Source organism: Nyctereutes procyonoides, unplaced genomic scaffold (assembly GCF_905146905.1).
Source record: "Nyctereutes procyonoides isolate TBG_1078 unplaced genomic scaffold, NYPRO_anot_genome, whole genome shotgun sequence".
Lineage (NCBI taxonomy): Eukaryota > Metazoa > Chordata > Mammalia > Carnivora > Canidae > Nyctereutes > Nyctereutes procyonoides.
The window spans coordinates 2,406,336-2,430,612 of record NW_026575142.1 but is presented as its reverse complement, the minus strand read 5'-3'; the positions used below and the strand labels follow the sequence as shown (position 1 = coordinate 2,430,612).

At 38.4% G+C, this 24,277-nt stretch overlaps 1 protein-coding gene across 1 annotated transcript; it reads left to right on the top strand.

Annotated features, from left to right (window-relative positions):
- ZC3H15 (zinc finger CCCH-type containing 15) lies at positions 1–19,625 on the top strand. Its single transcript, XM_055308236.1, has 10 exons — positions 1–238; positions 6,516–6,617; positions 11,023–11,134; positions 12,130–12,282; positions 12,555–12,646; positions 13,855–14,037; positions 15,601–15,747; positions 15,911–16,012; positions 16,943–17,066; positions 18,813–19,625. The coding sequence occupies exons 1-10, from the start codon at positions 164–166 to the stop codon at positions 19,001–19,003; spliced, it is 1,281 nt and encodes a 426-aa protein (XP_055164211.1). The 5' UTR covers positions 1–163; the 3' UTR covers positions 19,004–19,625.
- Positions 19,626–24,277: the final 4,652 nt, after the last annotated feature.

Genomic DNA, 24,277 nt, shown 5'->3' with positions numbered 1-24,277 from the left:
TGGGCGGCGAGCGAGCGCCTCGCTTTCCGTGCGGTGCGGCGGCGGCGGCGGCGGCTGAGGAGGAGGAGAAGGAGGAGGAGGTCCGCGTCGTGTCCCTCCTGCCGCGGGGCCGCAGCCGCTGCGGAGTCCAGCCGCGCGGGGTCCGGTGCCACCTGCCTCCGCGATGCCCCCCAAGAAGCAGGCGCAGGCCGGGGGCAGCAAGAAGGCGGAGCAGAAGAAGAAGGAGAAGATCATCGAGGTGAGCGCGCCCCTCCCCCACCCGCGCCGCGGCCTCGGGGCCGCCCCGCCCGCCCCGACCCTGGCCCCGAGCTCGCCCTCCGCTGCCCCCGGGCCCACGGCCCAGCGGGACTCCATACTGGGCGCGGCGGGGCCGGGCCGCCCGGGGGCCTCGCGACCAGCCCTCGAGACCCTCCCCCCCACCCCGGGCGGCGGCGGCGGCCCCGGTGCGCGGCCCCCGGCGACCTCCTGCGCCCTCGGGAGCCCGGCCCGGCCCCCGTCCCCGCCCCTCGGGGCTCCGTGCCTTGGAGTGCTCGCGGGTCGGGCCCTGCCGCCACGGCCCGGGGAGCCCGTGCGGGACCGCCCCGGAGGTCGGGGAGCGAGTCTGCGAACCCCGCGGGGTGGCGCCTGCTTCCATCCGCAGCCGCGCGCGCCGACGTGCGCCCCTGAAGCGCCGCCTGCGGGCCTTTTGGTTTTTTTTTAGTTTCCTTACCCCCCCTCCAGCCCACCTGGGGGCGTGAACTCCTGACCCCGAGGTCAAGGCCTGAGCTGCGGTCCGCAGCCCGACGCTGCACCGACCGCTCAGATGCCCTGCGCCCAGCGCCGGAGTGTGCCACGCCGAGCCCCCCAGGCACACGGGCTGCATCCACACGCGTGTGCACCGCCCTGCCCTGAGCAGTCCGACCCCCGCACTCAGGTAGATCCCAGGAGGCTGCATCCACACGCTGTGCACCGCCCCGCCCTCAGCAGTCCGACCCCCACACTCAGGTACATCCCTGGAGGCTGCATCCACACGCGTGTGCACCGCCCCGCCCTCCCCTCAGCAGTCCGACCCCCACACTCAGGTAGATCCCAGGAGGCTGCATCCACACGCGTGTGCACCGCCCCGCCCTGAGCAGTCCGACCCCCGCACTCAGGTGGATCCCTGGAGGCTGCATCCACATGCGTGTGCACCGCCCCGCCCTCAGCAGTCTGACCCCCGGCACTCAGGTACATCTCAGGAGGCTGCATCCACACGTGTGTGCACCGCCTGCATCCCGAGCAGTCCGACCCCAGGAGGCTCCATTCACACGCGTGTGCACCGCCCTGTCCTGAGCAGCCCGGACCCCTGGCACTCAGGTAGATCCCAGGAGGCTGCATCCACACGTGTGTGCACCACCCCCATCCTGAGCAGTCCGACCCCCACACTCAGGTACATCCCTGGAGGCTCCATTCACAGGCGTGTGCACCGCCCCGGCCTGAGCAGCCTGGAGCCCGACACTCAGGAACAGTGCCCTCAGCATCTAGTGCTGTGTGAGCCAGGAGCCTTCTAGGGATCACGTTCTACTGCTCAGTCTCCTTTAACTAAGATTGAACTGACATGATTAAAGAGAAACTCCCTGTAGTCCTGAAACTAAGTGTCCCCTGACAAGGTATGCTTCGTGCATTATTGAGGTTTTAATTCCATGTAGTTTTTTTGTTTGTTTTGTCTTTTAATTGGTAGATTTTTGTTTTGTTTTGTTTTAAGGAACCGTATGGGAAAGTCATTGATAGTGTTTATCAATTTAAAATGTAGGTCTATAAGGTCCTCATGTCGTGCGTGGACACTCTGAAGGTAAAGAGAGCAGCCTTAGTTTCCATTAATGAAGGTTTAGCCAGAGAAAAATGCAAAATAAGACAGTTGCATTCTTTGACAAAAAAAATACTCTTAACAGGTGAAATTAGCCTGCTTCTCCCCTCCCCCACTTACCATATATGATGAGCTTTTTTTTTTTAAGATTTTATTTATTCATGAGAGACAGAAAGAGGCAGAGACACAGGCCGAGGGAGAAGCAGGCTCCATGCAGGGAGCCCGAAGCAGGACTCGATCCCAGGACCTGGGGATCACGCCCTGGGCTGAAGGCAGTGCTAAACTGCTGAGCCACCGGAGCTGCCCTTTTTTTTTTTTAATGGCAGTAAGGTTTTGTAGACTCAAGTGTGCTGGATGCATATTTGCTACCTATCAGTGGAGAGGTACAGCAATACTGCGAATTTAGTGCTAACTTTCATTATTTATTGTGAAACAGGATTTATAGAGAAAATTCTATTACCCTGCCTGGTTAGGAAATGATATATTCCTCTTCGTTAAATATTATAGGTGATTTTTTTTCTTCTTCCCTAAAACCCTGGCATGTCTTGATGGCTAATGCATGGGGTTAGGGATGAAAATTGAGGAGCTGGGAGCAAAGACTGATGTATCTCTGTCATCCGCAAATTGGAACTACTTCCTGTATTACAGAGCTGCGGGTTAAATGAGATGACATATGTAAAAACCTTATTTTTTGATACATGGTCAATAAGTGGCAGCTGCTATTTTTATTAATATTATAAGAAAGAACTAGTTAGGGTAAGTAATCAGACTGACCTGCACTGCTTATAATAGGGTTTATTTCCTGTCACGTCAAATAATTTCTTTCTATTACCAACATTTTTTCTTTTCCTCTTTAAACCTTCTAAAATTTATGAATCCATTTGGATTAATAGGTATTTTCTTTCTGAAATGAATATATCAAAAGATGTTACGGTTCTGTTAGACATTCATGCAGTTGTCCCAAATGACATATACCATTTGCCTTTTTTTTTTTTTAAGATTTAATTAATTTATTATGAGACACACACAGAGGCAGAGACACAGGCAGAGGGAGAAGCAGGCTCCCCATGGGGACCCTGATGTGGGACTGGATCCTAGGACACCCTGAGCCAAAGGCAGACGCTCAACCACCAGCCACCCAGGCGTCCCCCAGTGGCTTATAGCTAACATTTAATAAGTTGGAGTCAGCTCTGAGAAATAGGTGTAATTATGGAAAGAGAAATAATCTTTGGGTGTAGGGCATGGAAATAAAGGGTGTCTAGCTAAGGACTTGTAGCAGCAAGGAAGTAGTAATGAGAGACCAATGGAGATGGGATCCAGATGTGTGAAGGATGGAGAAAGAGAAATAATTGGTTGCCAATGAAAAACTTCCGTCAAGGTTAACGGTTGATTACTTGAAGCTAGATTAACCAGCTGCAGAATATCCGTTGGATGATGAGACAACAGAAGTATACCAGACAGTACATGTCGCAGGCGGGAGAGACCGGCACGACTAAGGAAAGAAGACCGTGCTAGCGAGCTTCTGCTTCCTTCAGTGTCCCAAAGCATAGACTCTAGTTGTCTTGGAGCACTACTTAGTATTGACCTGCTCTCCCAACCCCTTCTTTTTTTCAGACATCTTATTTAAGGAGTGGAGGCTGGCTGTAGAAGAAGCATGATTATTTAATGGGTTGAGAAGGGGAAGAAAGGATCAGTTTTAAGTGATGTCTGGAAGTCACTGAGGATCAGTTTTAAGTGATGTCTGGAAGTCACTGAATGTGAAGGCTCTTGGAGCTTTGGGGAGCCATCCTTAAAAAAAAAAATACTCCGCGACTTTTCTAAACTCCTTTGTATTCAGTTTCCCAAATCTGAAACATCCACACACACACTGTCCTTTCCTTATTACCTAACCTTTGGGATCTTACTGATCCAATGAGGACTACCATTTCCCAGTTGTATTTTAACCATTATTTGGGTTTGATTGTAACCTCTAGTCTTCCTGTCTCATATCTCCCCAACCCCAAATCCATGTTAATCTTTGGTACCTGTTGGTCCTAAATTCAAAAAAAAAAAAAAAAAAAAAAAGGAGAAAGCGCCCTTATGAAGTATTCCAAATTATAAACCTTGGTATTTTCAATAGATGTTGTGGTATCCCAGATCCACAGTCTGGTATTCAGAAGGCTTTCTGTGTACCAACCTACACATTAAACTAGATTACTCTGGGAAATATTTTTTCTTTTTTTTTTTTTTTTTTTTTTAATTTATTTATGATAGTCACACAGAGAGAGAGAGAGAGGGAGAGACACAGGCAGAGCGAGAAGCAGGCTCCATGCCCCGGGAGCCCGACGTGGGATTCGATCCCAGGTCTCCAGGATCGCGCCCTGGGCCAAAGGCAGGCGCTAAACAGCTGCGCCACCCAGGGATCCCGGAAATATTTTTTTCATGGTGGAAAGAACAAAGACTTTGCTTGGAGTCGAATATACTTTGGTTCAAATCTCATCTGTGTCACTTTTCTTTAGCCAGACACAATTATCAGTGTGTTGGAGAAAGGAGAGAAGACAAGCCATCTGCAAGTGATAAGTTTTTGCAGCTTCTTTAGTTCTCTCAGAGAGATAAGTATTATCACCATTTTTATAATTGAGGAAACAGGCACAGAGGTTTAGTAATAACTTGCCCAAGGTTACCCTGGCCATTGGCAGAATCACAGTTCAAAGCCAAGAAGTGTGGCTGCAGACTCAATACTATTAGCCAGTATACTCTCTACTTTTTTGTAGCAAATCTTTTAACCTTCACAACAATCCTAAGAGGTAAAAATGAGGACCCACTTTACTAATAAGGAAACTATGGCAAAGAAGGTAATTCGCTCAGTTTTGTTTGAGCTTAGAACTTTGGCTGTCCCCCTCCAGAGCTTATACTCTTAAAGCATTGCACTGTACAGTCTGATGTCAGATGAGTTGTTGAACACTTCTGAGCTTTAATGTCACATTTACAGAGTGAGATAATAATACATCATAGGGTTGTTAAGAGGATTCAATAAAATATACGCTGAGGAGTTTAGGTTTCATAAATGCTGAATAGATGCGTCCCCTGTCTCTGTGGAAGAAAAAATAATTTCTGAGCTCTAACCTAATTAGAGACTTTAAAAACACAACTCATTCATTATCTCTTTTAGGCTGGTTAATTATGTGCTAAAGCAGTGTAATTAAACCTGAAAAACTGTTTTTCTTCTGGGATCTGGAGCTTATACACCTCTACCAGAAGCTGTTGTCATGAGTACTTGTTTCTAGCTGGCCAAGTCCCCATAGCGCACTTCCTTTCTTTCCTAAATCGTCATATGTCACTATCTACCTTGCTGTTTGGCCTTGTTTATTCATAGTTTGCTTAATTTCTGTGGTTAACGTATGGGGCATAGTTTGAACCCTAGTTACACTCTTCTCTGGAAAGGATTATGTCGATGCTGTTGCACTTTGATCTTGATGTTTTTATCTAGGATTTTCCATCCCCCCCCCATGAGAATTCACTTTTTGTAAAAGGAAAGTATGCATTTCACACCTGATTGCTGCATGTGCTCATTTCTCTTCATATATCATATATTTGATCATCTTTTCTTCTTACAGAATTGAATATTAAACTCTTACCTATAAAAACAAAGGAAACCAACCATAAAAAAAACCCTCAATTTCGGCATATACATATCCTATCTTTTTTTTTTTTTACATGCGTAGATTCTAGAAAATTCACACCGAATTTTAAAATACGATGGGATATTAAAACATGAGAATAGGAATTTAAGTAGGAGAAACAAATTTTGACATATGGATAGATACAGATGTGGTGAATGAACAAAAAGATATTTCCCAATGAAAACCTCCTTGAGCTAAAATTGTCTTCAACTTTGCAATGTTAACAAAAATGAAAGATCCAGATTATTGATTTTGAGATTCTATAAAGTTATGTTGGGTTGGATGTTTTCTTTCTTTTTTTTAAGATTTTATTTATTTGAGGGAGTGAAAGAGAGAATGAGCAGAGAGAGGGTCAGAGGGAGAGGAAGAAGCAGACTCCCCACAGAGCAGGGACTTCAGTGTGTGGCTTGATCTGAGGACCCCGGAATCATGACCTGAGCCGAAATCAAGAGTCCGCTGTCCAACCGATTGAGCCACCCAGCCGCCCTTCAATAAATCTTTTGAAAAAATTTTTGTCATTGTTTTGAGAAGATAATTCTCATACAAAAACACAGTGCAGTACTTTATCTTCTGCAGGATTCCCCAAAATGTGTTCAGTAGTACATAATCCCTTAGGGTACTCAGAAAATGTGTTCTGAGAATTGCTACATACTGCGTCTCTTCTGGTACAGGCTCTAAGATACCAGATGCTTAAGAATTAAAAACACTGTTAGCCAAACCTTGTAGGTCATCTCGTCCTGTATTACAACTCTGCACATCCTGTAGAATTTATTCTCCTAAACATACTTTGGAAAAAGCACCTTAAAATAACATGGTTAATAATGTTAGTTGTAAGTATGTATTGAATTGTAAAGAATCCTGGTTATATGTTGCCTCCACTTGATGTTTTTATCTTTTGCATGTCTCTAAAGCATGAGAAAATAGTTTTCCTACCAGTATGTAAATGAAAGAATGACTTTTAGATATGACTGAAAAATATATATAAATTAGTATAAATTGCTAAGCTATTTTATATTGTTTTCATTTAGGACAAAACTTTTGGCCTAAAGAATAAGAAAGGAGCAAAGCAGCAGAAGTTTATCAAGGCTGTTACTCATCAGGTTAAGTTTGGTCAACAAAATCCACGTCAGGTAAATAACTTAAAATTCTTGTTTCCTTCATATGGATATGGAGTAACGTGGCATCTGTTACAGATAGAAGTATTTGATATGGTAATCAGAATATTTCAAAATGGAATCCTCCTCTAAAACTTCGCTGCATCTTGCCTTTGTTACTCAGCAGTGTCTCTTAGATTCTCTCCTGGGCTATTTTGATATAGCTCTGTTTTATTCTAATGGCCGTAATCTATTCTATTCTATTCTATTCTTTTTTTTTTTTTCTCTTCTTTTCTATTCTACAACATTGGTGTGCTCTATCTGTCCATTTCACTATAAGTGATTACTTTGTTTCTAGCTTCTGAACACTAAGAACAATTACACAAGAACCGTCCTTGTAAATGTGTTCTTAGAGGCATTTTTGCTTTTATTTCTGTGGCATAAATTGTCTGTGACACATTTCTAGATCAGGGGAAATGGATTTCTTTTTTATTCATGTATTTGTTTTTTAAAAAGAGAAGGTGCATGAGTCAGCAGGCGTGGAGGTGGTGGAGAGGGAGAGAGAATCCCAATTAGCTCAGAGCTCACGCTGGGCTCAGTTTCAGGACCTTGAGATCAATACCTGAAAGGAAATCAGGAGTCCCAACATTTAACCCATTAAGCCACCCAGGTGCCCCCGGGTTTCTAATTTTAATAAATTAGATTACTTTCTGCACAGATTGTAATCCTTCACATTTTCATTTGCAGTGCATGAGTTATAGGTACTAAATAAAGTTCTTTTGTAATGTTTTCTAATCTGGTAAGTATACATCTAGACCTCACTTTTTAGTTTCCCTCAATGCCAGTAAGTTTGAGTATCTTTTGTTGTTTTTGTTTTGTGTACAGTATCTTTTCATAGGGTTGTTGGCTGTCTGGGTTTATACTTCTCTAAGGTGGCTATTCATAGCCTTTGCTTTTCTGGTTGTCTTTTGTCAGCTTATGAGACACACCTTTTGTTTGCATTACAGGTAATTTGTAATGTTTCTGTTTTATTTGCTGTACAACAATTTTTACTTTTTGTATTGTCAGATATGTCTAGCTCTTTAAAAATATAGTTAAAAAGTCTCCTGTACCAGTAAACTACATGTTTTTCCTAGATTTCTGTTTTATTTTTACAGTCTATAACTTGTCAGAAATTTATATGTCACTAAGTTAATTTTCTTTCAAATGAATAGCCACTTATACCAGCATCATTTATCCCACTGAATTGAAATACCACTGTTGACGTATAGTAAAGTCTCAGATATGTTAAGATCTATTTCTGGATTCTCTTTTCTGTTCTATTAATTGTCTGTTCCTAAACTAGTATCACATTGACTTTGATTATGGTGGCCTAGTAAAACATGTTCTGTTCGCTATTAAAGGGAGTCTTTTTCCCCAAACATTACTTCTTTTATATTTTTCTTAGCTATTCTTAGGCATTTATTCTTCCATATGAATTTTGAAATTACTTTGTCCATTGGCAGTACATTCAAAAAAGCCCCTTCCCTTCAAGTTCTTCAGGTCTTTCACTTTCTTGAGTTTAAGTTTTCACAGACATGCATTTTTATTTTTAAAAAGTATTCTTTTTGCCACTTTATCCGTTTCCTTAACTTTTGGAAATACTTTTTTTCATCTGAGAATATCAAAATATACATTTGTGACCCCAATCTGAAACAAATTTCTCTCACACATACTGTCTCCAGATTAGTACCTCTTATATTTTTCATTTCTTAATACCCAGCTTGATTCCAGAACCAAAAACTATTGATCTTCCATACTTCTAATTTAGTAGCCTGGTTTAATAAAAATGTATGCTCAGACCTTGAGGTCAGATCAACTTAGGTATAAATCCTCTTCTATCTTATTTGTTCCATGAACTTAAATTATTTAGGGATACTAGTCCTTGTCTATACAGTGGAAGGGCAATTTCCCTTTTAAGATACCTGTGGTGGTTAAATGAGAAGATAATGTGAATCTTCTGGTCAATATAGATATGTGAAAATTCTCTTTTCTTCCCCTCATTCCTTTTTTCAATCCTGTTCTCCTTTCCTTATTTTTTCTTCTAATGGGAAGTATATTGACTGGTAATTTTATATTTCAGAGACCTGAGAAAGCCATAACATTTGTGGTGGTGGTAGTTAGGATTGATAGTAGTTCAGTATTATGATTTTTGGTAATTTTTGAGTACTTGGGCTTTTATCTGCAAAGTGAGCAGCAGTCCTCCTGCTAGAGCCAGGCTCTCGCACAGGGAAGGAGTCAGTGAGGTCAGTACTCCAGAGCCTACAAAGGTCAAGTTACCCATATTTGTCTTAGGGTATACTGTACTGCCAGTATGCCTGAAGTAGTCAAAGGAAAGGTGTGTGCTAGGAGTGTGGACAGAGCCTGAATCCGTACCATGTCCTCCCCCACACCTTCCACCCCCATGCACACATGGTGGGATGAAACTCCGTGGGAAGAGGAGGAGCCAGGGGTTGACTCTTGCTTTACTGCCATGCTCCAGTGTGGACCTCCATGGAACCTGAGCATTTTAAATTTGAACTCATCCTTCTAGGTTGTAAGGTATATCTGTCCAATAGGGGTACAAACCATTTATAACTACTTATAAAAATAGTTTATGGACTTCCCTATATCCTTGTCTGGGCCCCATAAATGTTTGAGATGTGCCTAAGAATATTTTTATCAAAGATAAAATGACTTAAATTTTTCTTTTTTAAAAAATGTTTCCTGTGTTTCCATTTAAACACATCTACTGTATGATCAAAGTCAGGATTTGGGTTGTCTTTAACCTTATAGTATTAGGCCATTCCCTTCTAAAATTTTCCCTTCCTTGAGTACTTTTTTGTGCTGGATTTCTTTCTCCCTGTGTCTTTGACGTTTCTTGGACCGTTTTATGGGCTTTTTAAGGTTGTATTGGCTCATATAATACTGGTATTCTTTAAGGAACTGTCCTCTGTTTTTGTTACTTTTTTTTTTCTTATCACTTCTTTATGCTGCTCTTGAGTAATCTCATGCACAAAGTTTTAATCAGTCATTATCTGTAAGCTGTTTCTAAAATTTTTATGTTAAAGTAGATCCTCTCTCCAGGTATCAAGATCCCTGTCCACTTGACTTCTAAGAAGCTCTATTCAGGTGCTCTGTAAGCATCTTGTGCTCAGTATATCTAAAACAGCTCATCTCCCCCTTCTGCCCTGAAACCTGTTACTCCTGTATACCATGTCTTGTTTAACAGAACTAACCATACATGCGATCATCCTAGACTATACCCTCTCTCTTACACGTTGTCTAGTCAGTTGCTTAGTACTTTCAGTTCTACCTCCTTAAGAGCTCTTTCTCCTCTTTTCTCCATCCTTGCTACTAATGCCTATTTTAAGTCTTGTGTTTTCTTGCCTGCAGCAATTGCATTAGCCTCCTAATTTTGTGCGCCTTCTAGTCCACTTTTCACACAGTTGCCATCGTGATCGTTATAAAATACTATCTGATGTGTCATGGACTCACTTTAAGCCCTTGAGTTTTACCTGTCACCTAATGATACAATCCAAACTTTTCATTGATGTTTCTTTATACCTTGTTCCTTCTGGTCCCTGTATCTTTGCACTGGCTGACTCTCTGCATTCCTCTTCTTACATCAGAAGAATTCATCCATGAAGTATTAGCTCAGCCTAATTTTCATAAGCATATAGGCATTCCTTGTTCCCAGAGAACCATGTATTATATTATGGTTGTTGACATGTCTGTCTTCCCACTAGATTCTGAGCTTCTTTAAATAAGCATCTTTATCTTTTCATCTTTGTATTCCCTGTCATCTAACATAGGACCTGACATATAAATGTTTGGATGAATCCTCTAATCATATTAGGTATGTAAATCGTGTGCCTGGAACTATGTCATATGTCATACTTGTTTTGCTTAATCTCCCACATTGACCTAGCTCAGTGTTTTTCCACAAGGGTAATAGGTATTTTGGGTGGTACAGTTCTTTGTTGTGTGGGACTGCGCATTTCCAGATGTTTGCATTTCTGATCTTCAAAACACACCTACGTGTTTCTGGGGAGTGGGTGGTTGTCGTGAGAAGAAAATCCCAGGTGAGAACCATTTACTAAAAATGTTGGGCATGTAGCAATGCTTAATAAATGCTTATTGCTGTAAGCTTTTGAATATGCTTTTTACTTGGCATGGTACCATTTATAAATTTTTTTAAGTCAACTGATAAAAGATTTCGCAGTTTCATTTAATAGTTTAACCCACCATTTAATATATACTGAAAGGCCATTGTAACACTGATACTAAGAGGTAAGGACTACATACAGATAAATGTGCAAATGTTTTTGTTCTGTTAGTGATGCTATATGTACTATTATATAATGAGAACAATTTTATTACATGAAATCAAATTTACATATTATACCTGGAAATATTATAGGTAGCACAAAGTGAGGCTGAAAAGAAATTGAAGAAAGATGACAAGAAGAAAGAATTGCAAGAACTGAATGAGCTGTTCAAACCTGTAGTTGCTGCTCAAAAAATAAGTAAAGGTAAACGTTAAATGTCAGAAGTACTATTTTTATTAAATGTAATTCATGTTTAAAAAACCCACAAACAGACCCATAAGTACAGAGAAAAAACTGATGTTTGCCAGAGGGGAGGGGGCTGGGATGGGCAAAAGGGTGAAGGAGTGTGGGAGGTACAGGAGGATAAAAGGTACAGCAGAAGGATAACCGTCGGTGGTATTGGAAGAGCATTGCATGGTGACAGGAGGCAGCTGCAGCCTTACTCTTGGTGAGGGTAGCAAATAGACTTGTCAAGTTGCTGTTTTCTACTCCTGAAACTAATGTAACATTGTGTATCAACTACACTTCAGTTAAAAAATTCCTCAATTTGTTTTGATGAACATATTTTTTTCAGATTATAAGCCTGTTAAGCCTGTGTGTCTGCTATGGAATGATATTCCCTCTGTCAAAATTAAACTGTATCAATGACTTTCTTACTGTTTCTCCATATAGTGCTCAGCTGTGTGATTTTACAACTATAACACCAGCCAGCCACTTGCACGCCCCCCCCACCCCCCCCCGTTTAAGGCAAAATTAAGGATTTAGACACTCTACTACTTAATTTATAATATCCATTCTTTGGTGATAGTCTAGACAGACCTATGGTTCTGTAAATTGTCAGTTCCAAACTCTTGGCAGTATAATACTCCATGTCTATTTATATTTCTCTTTTGCCTCCGTCTCATTGACTCAAACTAGACAAGTGACTCTGGGACATCCTGAGTTTGTTTGGTTTCTCGCCCTGTAAGTAAGGGTAAGAATGGAAGGAAAAATGATAAGAATAAAAGAAATAAAACTAGATACAAAATGCTGTAGAAGGATCTTTAAAGCAATGTCTTAACAATCACCTGTAAGTGGTATTTTCCTCTCACATCGGTGAATGGAAAATAACAAGTTCATAAGTAGTTATATCTCACATAGAAGCTGTACTGTGTGATCTGGCAGGTTGTAATACAAATACCATGTGCCGTTTGACATAGGTGCAGATCCCAAGTCCGTGGTGTGTGCATTCTTTAAGCAAGGACAGTGCACTAAAGGAGATAAGTGTAAGTTCTCTCATGACTTGACTCTGGAAAGAAAGTGTGAAAAGCGGAGTGTTTACATTGATGCAAGAGATGAAGAACTTGAAAAAGGTATTTTTTTTTTAAGACATTTTCTTAATATCTTTTGGTTGTCACTGGTACATGAAGAATATTTTGGTCTTAGAAAGGCTGTGTATGTAAAAAAAATAATTGTTTTTCACAAAATCTGAATTGCCATTATGTCCTTTGATTAAATGAAGATGTCTAAAAACCACTTACTTATTTTGGATTTGTCTCACCCTTTCTTCCAGTACTACTTGTTTTCTCATTTGCCTAAACTACTTAGGATACATTATTTAATCTTCATATTTCTTTTTATTTAGATACTATGGATAATTGGGATGAGAAAAAACTGGAAGAAGTAGTGAACAAGAAGCACGGTGAGGCGGAAAAGAAAAAACCAAAAACTCAAATAGTATGTCCTTTTCTTGAATTGAGTTGCTGTGATATTTATCAGTAGGGAGAATTATGTGGCAAGGTATTTGCTGCTATTTTTTACTGGATTATTTTTTAAATTATTGGATCTTTTCATAAAGATAAGGTGCATGGAATTTACAAGTGTAAGTTAAAATCAGATTCTTACTTAAAAGTAGCGTTTGAAAAACATGTGACAGGAATCCTCAAGTGACATCTGAGGTGATTTTACTTTCTCACATATGTATAAATACAATCACATCAGCCAAGAATTCTTTATTTTTTGTACAGAATGAAAGGAGGGAGAATTGATAAATATCTACTCTTTAATGGCTCAGTGGTTGAGCTTCTGCCTTTGGCTCGGGGTGTGATCCTGGAGACCCGGGATCGAGGCCCACGTTGGGCTCCCTGCATGGAGCCTGCTTCTCCCTCTGCCTGTGTCTCTGCCTCTCTCTCTCTCTCTCTGTGTGTGTGTGTGTGTGTGATGAATAAATAAGTAAAATCTTTAAAAAGAAAATAAAAATAAAAAATGGTACCTTGTTTCTCAGACCCTGCATTCATGTCTACGTATTTATCTATAGCGTAGAGTGAATAACCTTGATGTGCTAGAAAATTTCTAAACACTAGTTTTACTTATATCTGTTGTATTTTTTCAGGAAATGAATGTTGTTTATTAATTAATTTTTACTTATTTACGAAGTTTATTACCTGAAGTTTCAGTACAGTTGTATTTTACACTAAAAGCCACAATCCTTTGTGTTCCTTCTGTACCTTTCTTTCTGTTTTCTTAAATGTGAGAAATTGCTTAAAATTTTAGGTAATTCAAATAGTATTTGTATCATTATTATTATATGTGATTAGTTTTTAGGAAAGATCAAAATAAAATCATTGGTTTTAGTTTTACAACCATTTATATTTTTTCACTTCTTTAAATGTCAGACTTGGATTACATTTATAAAGGCTAAACAGAGGCGTGTCCTTTTGTGTAATTTAGAATTTGGAACAATTTTATTTACATCTTTCTAAAGGGAATTTATCATTATATTAACTATTTTAAGATCAATTTATATACATTTTTGCACAAAGGTGCTCTGAAAAATGAATAGCCTAAGGATGTGAATAGGAATGCACTTGTTCCATATACTTAAGGATTTACCTTGGAAATGAACTGCACTGAGCCACTACTTGTGAATAATACTGTCTCTCCAGGTGTGTAAGCATTTCCTTGAAGCTATTGAAAACAACAAATATGGCTGGTTTTGGGTATGCCCTGGAGGTGGTGATATTTGCATGTATCGTCATGCCCTTCCTCCTGGATTTGTGTTGAAAAAGGATAAAAAAAAAGAAGAGAAAGAAGATGAAATTTCATTAGAAGATCTAATTGAAAGAGAGGTAAGTAAAACTTTTTACTACTATAAAACTAAAGCAGTGTTTATTGTGAAATTACAACATTTACCACTTGGGGGCAATAGCATGTTAATATGAAAGAGGAAAAAAAATAGGACCTTTTCCCCAAATTGGCTTACTTTTTCTTTAGTTATTCTTGTACATCTAAGATGTAAACCTGACTATAATCATTAGCCAGTCATGACATTAATTTCAGGATTATGCAATGATTTTTTATGTCACTGGTTTATCAAATAAATTCTTTCCATAAAATCGATATATTACCGTATTTAATTAAAATACTTAACATCCAGATTGAACTTGAAGTTTTAGATGTTTTCCCTTATGTCCCATTTTTTAGCCATTTTACTAATTTACATGTATTGAAGGAGACAGCTCCTACAGTTTTTCAGTTGTGTGTTTCATCATCATCCCTAGACTCAAAACTTAGACTCGGTTGATAGAGAGTAGTGTGTCTCATTGAAGAGAATCCTTTGCTTCTCATTTCTGGTTCAGCAGAAAAGAGATGAACTCCATGAGATAGTAGGTGGGGCTACTGAGTTCATAGCTGTGGCTCCTGGGAGTGACAAGAAAATATTGAGATTATTGGAAATACTAGATTTAGGGTTGTATATTTCAGATTATATCCATTTTGCCTTTGCATTATCTGAATGTATTGTATAAATGTCTATGGTTGGGATTATATATTTATTATATATATTTTTAAATGGCTGTGTTGTGTAGTGTCTCATAAGAGGCACTTTGTTATAATAGAGGGTATAGACTTTGGAGTCTGGTATATTTGAGATTGTTTGTCCTGTTTCTACCACATACTAGCTATTGATCTTTGGTAAATTTCCCATCTTCTTTTTGCTTGCTTGTGGAGATCAGTGTGTTAGCATATGTGTAGAAAGCATCTAATACTGAATACCTGGCAGTCGTTGTTCATCAAGTACTATTTTTCTACACATTACTTGATTATTGGCACTAAGCAGCAGATGGTGTTTTTGCCTAGTTTTTTCCTCATTTCCTGAGGAACACAAATGAAACTTGGATATTGTGATACTTTTTATTTTTTGTTTTCAGCAATTATGTTAAAACAGTTTAACAGTTTTTCCTTTTTTTTTTTAAATTTTTTTTTTAAGATTTTATTTATTCCTGAGAGACACAGAGAGGCAGAGACACAGGCAGAGGGAGAAGCAGGCTCCACGCAGGGAGCCCAGTGCAGCACTCGATCCCGGGTCTCCAGGATCACTCTCTGGGCTGAAGGCAGACGCTCAACTGCTGAGCCCCCCAGGCGTCCCATAAACAGTTTTTCCTGACAGGTTTTATTCACCTTCAGTTTTGAAGAAAAATCCAGCTCAGAATAATATATTATACTGTGTTTAAAAGTCTGTGTATCTCTGGACATTCATTTTGCTCATTGCTATATAAAATGAAAATAAATCTGTTTATTCTAAATTTGATGTCTTAATAGTCACAGGGAAGAACCTAATTGCATTAAGAGAAAACTACTAAATATTGTTATAGGTGATTTGGGGAGAAAAATGAACTCTTTTGTCTTTGCAGCGTTCTGCCCTAGGTCCAAATGTTACCAAAATCACTCTAGAATCTTTTCTTGCATGGAAGAAAAGAAAAAGACAAGAGAAGATTGATAAACTTGAGCAAGATATGGAAAGAAGGAAAGCAGATTTCAAAGCAGGGAAAGCATTAGTGGTATGTCCCAAACTCAGCTAAATAGATTCTTTATTCTTTGTTTCATTTTATAATTTTTGTCATGCAGGAATTTATTATCTTTTAATCATGTTTATGTCTGAAATCGGTGATCAAAAAATGTTTGAAATTTGCCCTGAGTTGATATATTTGTGTATCTGAATAGATTAGCGGTCGCGAGGTATTTGAATTTCGTCCTGAGCTGGTTGATGATGATGATGAGGAAGCAGATGATACCCGTTACACCCAGGGAACAGGTGGTGATGAGGTAAGAAGACTCTTTGGCATCTCATCTCATGTTGGAGAGAAACAATAGGGTAGCATGGTTAAGAGTACAACTCCAGGGCCTTGGTTCAAATCATGGCTCTAACTTGAGAAATCACCTACACTGTAGGTCTCTACCCTCACCTGTAATAAAGACTTAAGAATAATCCTGACAAGGATAATATACTTGTGAGAACTAAAGGAGTCCATAAAATGACATTTATAGTTCTTTATAAAGAAAGTAGAACAGGGGCACCTGGGTGGCTCAGTCGGTTAAGCGTCTGCCTTTGGCCCAGGTCATGATCCCAGGGTCCTGGGATTGAGCCCCATGTCAGGCTCCTTGGTTAGTGGGAAGCCTGCTTCTCCCTCTCCCCCATGCTTGGCTCTCTCTCTTGTGTGTGCACTCGCACACACTTTCTCTCAAATAAATAAATAAATAATATAAAAGAAGAATAGTGACTGGAGTATGTTTAAGGTACTTATGTGTGTTAGCTAAAAAGTATGTGTTTTATTTTCCCTCTAGAAGAAAATTGATTTTTTTTTGTTTGTTTAATATTTTATACTAGGATAGAAACTAAAAAAGTACAGAGTAGTAGGGGGAAAAATACAGAGTAGGGAGCAGGAGAGGGCGGAATCACTTCGATATAGGCAAACAGCGGACTGTTCATTTTTTGTATGGTATAAAATTCTAACTTATGTCTTTGAATTGAAAATAAAAACATATTCTATGTGTCAGAAGAATTTTGAAATATGGCGCTGCTATTCTTTTTCTCAGGTTTAGAGAAAGTGAATTTTGGCAGTTGTCGGTTACTTGTTTTCACTTGGCATTAGTAATAATTTTGTTTCACTAAGATAAATAAATGTCAGAGTTAAAAGGTAAGTAATTTATGAAAACTGTTCTCATAAGTAACAATTTTCTTTTCTGTTTTTAAAGGTTGATGATTCAGTGAGTGTAAATGACATAGATTTAAGCCTGTATATTCCAAGAGATGTAGATGAGACAGGTATTACTGTAGCCAGTCTCGAAAGATTCAGCACATATACTTCAGAAAAGGACGGTAAGTATGCTAACTTTGGTGTGATTCTAAAAGAACTAAGAAGCTGTCTAAAGAGGGAGGGGAACCGTTAGACCAGACTGGCAAACTTTGATGCTGCAGGTACCAGACCAGAAACATAAATATGTGTGGTCTGGCTGCATATAAAAGTGAGTTGAAAAAAAATAAAAAATAAAAAAATAAAAGTGAAGTTCAAGCTGCAGAGTGGGTGGCTAGGTGGGTATTGAAGCCATTAACTAAATAAAAGTAGGGGACAAAAATGAACATGGAGATGTAGCTACTAAGTCTGAATCTCATGATTTTGAGATACTTTATCAAAAGCGGCATTGTTTAGGAGGAAAACTTGTGAAAGTCATTTTCATTGGTAGCTCAGATTGAATGAACTCAGCCAGGCACCATACTTACCATGAGAATGTTGTAGAACACACTGCAAACATCAGTTGTAGTCAAAAGAGGGAAAGCTTGGGAAAGACCCTGAGAAGGACAGAGGAAAATTAATATGAAGAGTTCCAGAAAAATCAAGTAGGATGAGACCTGGAAATAATTCTTCGGTTGCAGTAAGAAAGGAGTTACAGGTATTAGGGTACCAGGCTTCAGGACCACGGGGATACGAGGAATGAGAAAAACAAGGGTGGACCACTCGGATAAACTTTGTTTGAGGGGAGACGTGGTCGTGGGAAGGGCTTGTGTGTCAGGGAAAAAAGACCGGGGAGAAGGAAAATGGAAGATGACAGGATATTAGTTATAGAAACAAGATCCCGAAGTACAAATGATGAGTTAAAAGTGAGAATGAAGGAAAGGCTGGGTGTTAAGGTTTGTTGATGAAATTTACATCTAATGGTTCCTTGACTGAAGAGTTTAAAGAGAAGTGAAAGTTTGGCATGATTGATATGGGGGGGGGGGGGGAGGAAGAATACTAATCAGGCCAAAGATTGAGAGAGGAAAAACTAAACTTATTTTTACAATAAAGGAATACAAGTTGTAACTTGAAAGACTGGCTTGCGCTCCTGAGATCTTAGTGCTGTCAGACTATTGTCTTAATGCCAAACTGAAGACTGGATTTGCTCCTTTTAGAAGCAGGACGTTGGTGACAGTAGGCATAACTCCAAGTATTTCAGAGGCTGTAATCCTCAAGACTTTTGTCATCAGAGATGTTTGAAATAGCTAAAATCCAAATTAGATTATTAAAAACTGTCTTTGTGTAAATATTGGTGTCATTGAACATGAAAAGAGTATTTTTGTTTCCTCAGTCTTTTCTAGGCTGTAAAGTACCCGCATAGCCCTTGGTTCTTTTTTCACAATTTGAGGATAAGATGAAATGTTTTTGGATTCACATCAATTTGCAGCACTCATTACAACTAGTGTGATTTACCTGCTGTTCCCCAAACCAAAAGCTGATTAGCTGCTAATAAATGTTCTTTGATTCCATCATTTATTCAAACACAATACTATGTAGAAGTTGACTGTTGAAAAACCCAATTGCTAGGTCACGTAGGAAACACAAAAGCGTGTAAGATAAATCTTGCTTTCAAATGTATAAACCATTAAGCAGTCCCATGTCTATAGTGCAAGATGTATGTATGCTAGGTGTAGGTAATTGGCACAAATATGCTTAGAAACATCAATTCTTGATGGGTAATGTTAGGGAAGGCTTTCAGGGAAAAAGGAAAAGAAATGTAGTATTAGTCTGTGACTGTCAGACTCGTGTTTTCTGTTCTTGGCCTTACTGATTTCAGTGTTTATTTTTAGAAAACAAATTAAGTGAAGCTTCTGGAGGTAGGGCTGAAAATGGTGAAAGAAGTGATTTGGAAGAGGACAACGAAGGGGAGGGACAGGAAAATGGAGCCATCGATGCTGTTCCTGTTGATGAAAATCTTTTTACTGGGGAAGATTTGGATGAACTAGAAGAAGAATTAAACACACTTGATTTAGAAGAATGACAACAAACAAGTCTGAGAAAATTAAGCCAGCTCAGCATGAGTTGAAATTGACTACAGTAATTTTTTTCCACCTAGAATTCTTCAACAGGATGTTTATTTCCCATGCTGATTCTGGAGGGCTTACTCTCCTCCAAAAGAATATTCTCCCTACGTCTTGTCTTCTGACTTTGGCTACATCTCATAGTAAGTTCAGAGTAGTTGATGATAAATTGAAAATATAATGGTCATTGCAGAAAATGATTGTTGTAACTGTCCATTCAAGTAGGAAGTGTAACTGCTTTTCCAGCTTTTGATTTTCATTGGGCATGTATTATAAGAACAACGTAAATTTAAATTGAAAATATCCTTCATTTAATGCAGTTTTTAATGAGTGGTTTCATTTCCTTTGTATTTATATGTTTAAAAGACTGCCTAAAATATGAACACTGTATTTCATAAAGGAAACTGCATACGCAGATTCAGTATTGTAAATGTTCAGACAATTAGATGGACATATAACGGGAAACTTCTTTACCCTCACAGAATCAGCTGCAATGCCCTGTGTTAAACTGTTTTAAATGTTTCCCTCTTCTTTTTTGCCAATAAAGTTGTAAATAAAGACCATCATACATTAAAATCCAAATATGGTCCCCCCCTTTTTTTTTAAGTCTTTATATGAATATCTTCTTAGAATTTATAGCTTGAGAATTTTAACTCCAGTATTACCTCTTAAAGTCACCACAGAAGGCACAGACGGTTAAAGGATTCTCTTGACTGGTTGCAGAACTATGTAAATACTAACAGCACTGCTATGAATTGAGCAAACTACTATGAGTTTGGCTTTTAAATAAAAGACTATAGGTAATGCTGTAGGAAAGAGTATTTCCTGCATTGACAGATAACCAGCTAACTAAATGCCACCTCCAGTTGAACTAAATACTACTTAAGCATCATCGTGGAGATGGTGGTGTTACAGTGGTGGTACCTGCTAAAGTTCAATTACTCTGAAAGAGTGTAAAATCCACCAGAAAACAGCTGAACGTCTTTGTCATGGAGTTCCCCTGAAAAATTAGGGTGATACGTCTTAAATGGGCATAATTTACAAATGACAGATTTGTGCTAGCACCTTTTTGTCATTTTACTTTCAAATATTAGTACAGCGCTGCTTTTGTTCTCTGCAAGTATAAATGGATTTTAAAGCATCAGACAGATAATAGTATGAACATGTCAGGTGACCTGGGCCCTAATTTCATTTCTGCCTCAGATAAATTGTATGATCTTTAAATCTAACTCTTAGTTTCTTCATGTGTGTATAGCACTTCAAGTGCTTCTGAATTGTAGAACCTAAGAAAACAGGATAGTAAATCTTGTGAAGTAATACTATCAAAGTTGATAATGGTCTGTTCAGTATTTGTACTGTAATTTTCAAATGCAGAACATGAGGCAAGTGCCCTTCCCGTATGCAGTGAAATACACTTAAACACTTTGTATACAGAAAGACTGCTTGAGTCTTAATTTTTTTATGTATGAAAGATTTCAATCTTTATAAAAAGTTTTAAATGTTACTAATTATATTATTTAATAATGAGACATTTTCAAAATAATCCAAAGAGCTTAAATCTTTCTAAAGCAATAACCAATCATTTTTTTTTTTACTTTTGAAACTAAGATTTTTCCAAATAATTGGATTTGGTTTAGACCCTACCTTTAGTCTATTTACTTTAGACCCTAAGTTGTGTGTGTTTTTAATGTATATGGAAGGCCTATTTAAACAAAAGTATACTGACAGCTTTAGTTTTTCAATTTTAAAGTATTAATATCTTAGAGCAAATCTGTGATTTTGAAAACCCACATTTTCTTTAATAAGTCGAAGGGAAAATGCTACAGTGGAGATAATTTTTAATACCTACAATTCTTTAAGATTATCTTCACTTATCTTCCCCTTAAGTTACTTCCATTATAAATAGAATCAACATATGGTCAGAGAATGCAAAAATATTTTAATATGAGAAAATCAAAATGCAAAATTAAGTCTTCTAAAATAACAGAATATTTCAGAGGCCATTAGAGTTTTGTATTGTTGGCAGTACAGTTAAAATAGTACAGTCAGTCTGAAATGGGCTCCTTTTCAAACCCATTTACATATAACTAGTTTTTTCTTACGAATTGTTCTTTTATAGAATTCCCATTATTAACGTAGTGTAGCTCTGTAATTTGATTTCAGTTATGTGACTTAGCTTCATTTAAAAGGTTTATGGTTTAGACATGTAGAAACTTGCAGTGTAAGCTTTCCAAAGAACAGTGGCTTTGCATTTACTTTCTTGTCTGTAAAATGAAATTATTTTCCCAAATGTAAGAACTTTTCTTTTTCTCTTAATATCCAGGATATTCATCAGCCTATGCTCTTTTTATCTTATTTGCCACTTTTTTTGGTGGTTATTCTCTAGGCTGTCATACCAGTGTATGTCCATTAGTTTCATGTACAGCTGTTTCCTACCTGTGAATCTTTGAAACTATTTTTCATCTAGTCTTCAGGTTCTGTGTATTTCAGTGGCAAAGGTCATCAGTACCACTTTGACTACTCTACATCTTTTAAGAATTTTGTGATGTTCCCATATTTGATAATTATTTCTTCTGATTAATTTTGTTAATACCATGTATAGAAATACAGTATCAAAGAATGTATAATTGAAAGTACGAAACCTCAATTTAAAAGTATAATAGTGTATAATACACTAATTGTGTGGATCACTTCATAATTGTGCATTATTGTAAAAATTGTATGTATTTCACTTAGGAAAGTTCACTGTAGAAGTAGAATCCGCTGCATTAATAAGAATGTTTATCCTTGAATTTAGCTGCTAAATCCTTTTTATAATTTTGTGAATTAACGTGTGATTAAAAAGCCAGTTAATTTGTGAAGATAATGCACAACTATACCAGCTTTTACCTATCCAGTTGCATTCACGCTAATGAACTACATTGGTGGTTCACTCCATGGATCATTTTCTTCTAATATGCTAATTACTAGGTTTTCCTGTACCTCTTGCACTGAATTCCCACCATGGGAGGAAAAGTAAATAATTAACCTTCTTTATACTCCATAATTATCTTCCACCCCACCCTCCCCACGGTTGCGGGGGGAGGGGGGAATTAATTGCTAATAGCTTCAGCCCATTTATCTTCAAGGAGGACTGAAAAAGAATTGATACTATTTTTAATTACTTGATTGGTCTTTTAAACTTTTTTCCCCCAGAGCAGTCTTATAATGGGATGGGTGAAGCCTCATCTAGCTGATATGCAGCCGTCAGGAACCCTTAGATATGTCGAATGGCTCATATAGAGCAGACCCCATTCATCCTTGACACCCACACCTCTCCTCTCCTCTCCCAAGACTTTTGACAGCGAAGAATTCTTTTTAATTATTAATCATCCAACATTAGCAATAACTAAGTTTTGTCTGTAAGAAAACAGTGTTTAGAAGGCTGGAAGGCATTCCCTGGGACGATAGTCTTCCCCTAATCCTAGAACCCTATGTCCATGTACAGCATGCTACTGCACAAACATAAGACTGGTGAAAACAGGAATGCAAGAACATGTGAAACAGTTTAGGATCAGTTTTCTTGATAATTCATTTGCATAAAATACAAAGGCTTTTTCTGGGCAGAAACAAATCTACTCTTCATCCTTTATACATGTCATGTACATGTAAAAGGAAGAAAGAAATTTCTGAAAGTCTCTAAAACTGGGTATGAAAAAGTCTTGCTTGATTATTATGAATGAGCATGTTGAATTCCACCTAAAAAATTCTCTTAAAACGAAATACATTAACGCAAACCATATAACATTTGAAAAAACACAGTTCCATGTCCCCCATATTTCAAATTTGGAGAATATCACCAGAGACCGCTGGCAATTTCAATCAGCTCTCTCTGTTAAGGAATAAACTGTGATAAAATTCTCAAAATTAAAAGAACCAAGCTTACCTTGTTCAGACATCTTCGTCTCTTCCCTCCTACCGCACTCCATACTTCGTGGAAACACATATTCAAATACAAGATGAAATAATGTGAACATTTGTTGAAGAGAGAATACCACGTAGCATTCTGCTGTTTGGAAATAATTGAGTTTGGATTTTCAAAGGAACGAATGTCAGTATAGTTAAACCATACCAAAATGCTGTGTAGTTTTAGCAAGCACCCTGAAATTTTTCATGGAAAACTGGAAGTGGTACAAAAGTGTGCTAATTTTTTTTGTTATTATGTTCAAAACAACATAATTACCTCTTCAAATCTTTTTTTTTTTTTAATAGTATTTAAGTCTTTCAAAGATGGTTTTCAGGTCATTTCTGGAAATTTTAATTAGAAGAAACTAGTATGAGAAGGAGACAGCAACAATAGTAAATATTTGCCACCCCCCCAAAAAAATATGCAATTCAAGGAGCAGAAACAACAAAATTGGAATTTAAGTTTTCCTGAATGCGTGTAGCCAGTTAGCATTTTAAAATTAAGAGGTATGGTTCACAACAATAGAACCAGTTTACTTTAGTTTTTGTCTACCTTTACTTAGTTACTGGAAATTGCATCTATTATGATCTTTTTTAAAAGATTTACCTATTTTAGAGATAGAGTCAGGGGTGTGCAGGGGGGGAGAGAGAATCCCAAGCAGACTCCCTGTTCAGCAGGGAGCCTGACCACAAGGCTGGACCTGGGGACCCAGAGATCACGACTTGAGCTCAAATCGGGAGTCGGAAAGCTTAACCCACTGAGGCACCCAGGCGCCCCTGCACCTGTTATAATTTAATAGGGGCCTTATATGCCGCCTAGAACTCGACCAGTTTACTTGACGTCAAATGAAAATTAAGTACTGATTTTTTTTTTTAAGTCTTAGTAAGCTTCTCAACTGCATAGTGTGAGGTATCACTCACTGCTCATTGTTCCTGAACAGAATCAAATGGTGCCAACAGTTTTCAAAAGCCTGTTCATCTTTTTCATTTTCTCTTCTCTTTGATAGTTGAAGATCAGAAGACCAATGCAAAATTGACTGTCAGAACTTGTCCAGAGGCAAACAATAAAAGCATAGGAAAAAATTAAAGTGAGCCAATGATAATTCAGAGACTTTGCCAACAAACTTAGGCTGCTAACAGGTTTACTCTTGTATTTATATCTTTGTATCTGATTTCATTTCACACATTAATAAAGACCATAATACTTGTCTGTAGAACTGAGAATGAGCTTTTCTAGAAGAAATAGAGTTAATACGTTGGAATTTGCTGTGCAATGGCCTTGACATGGA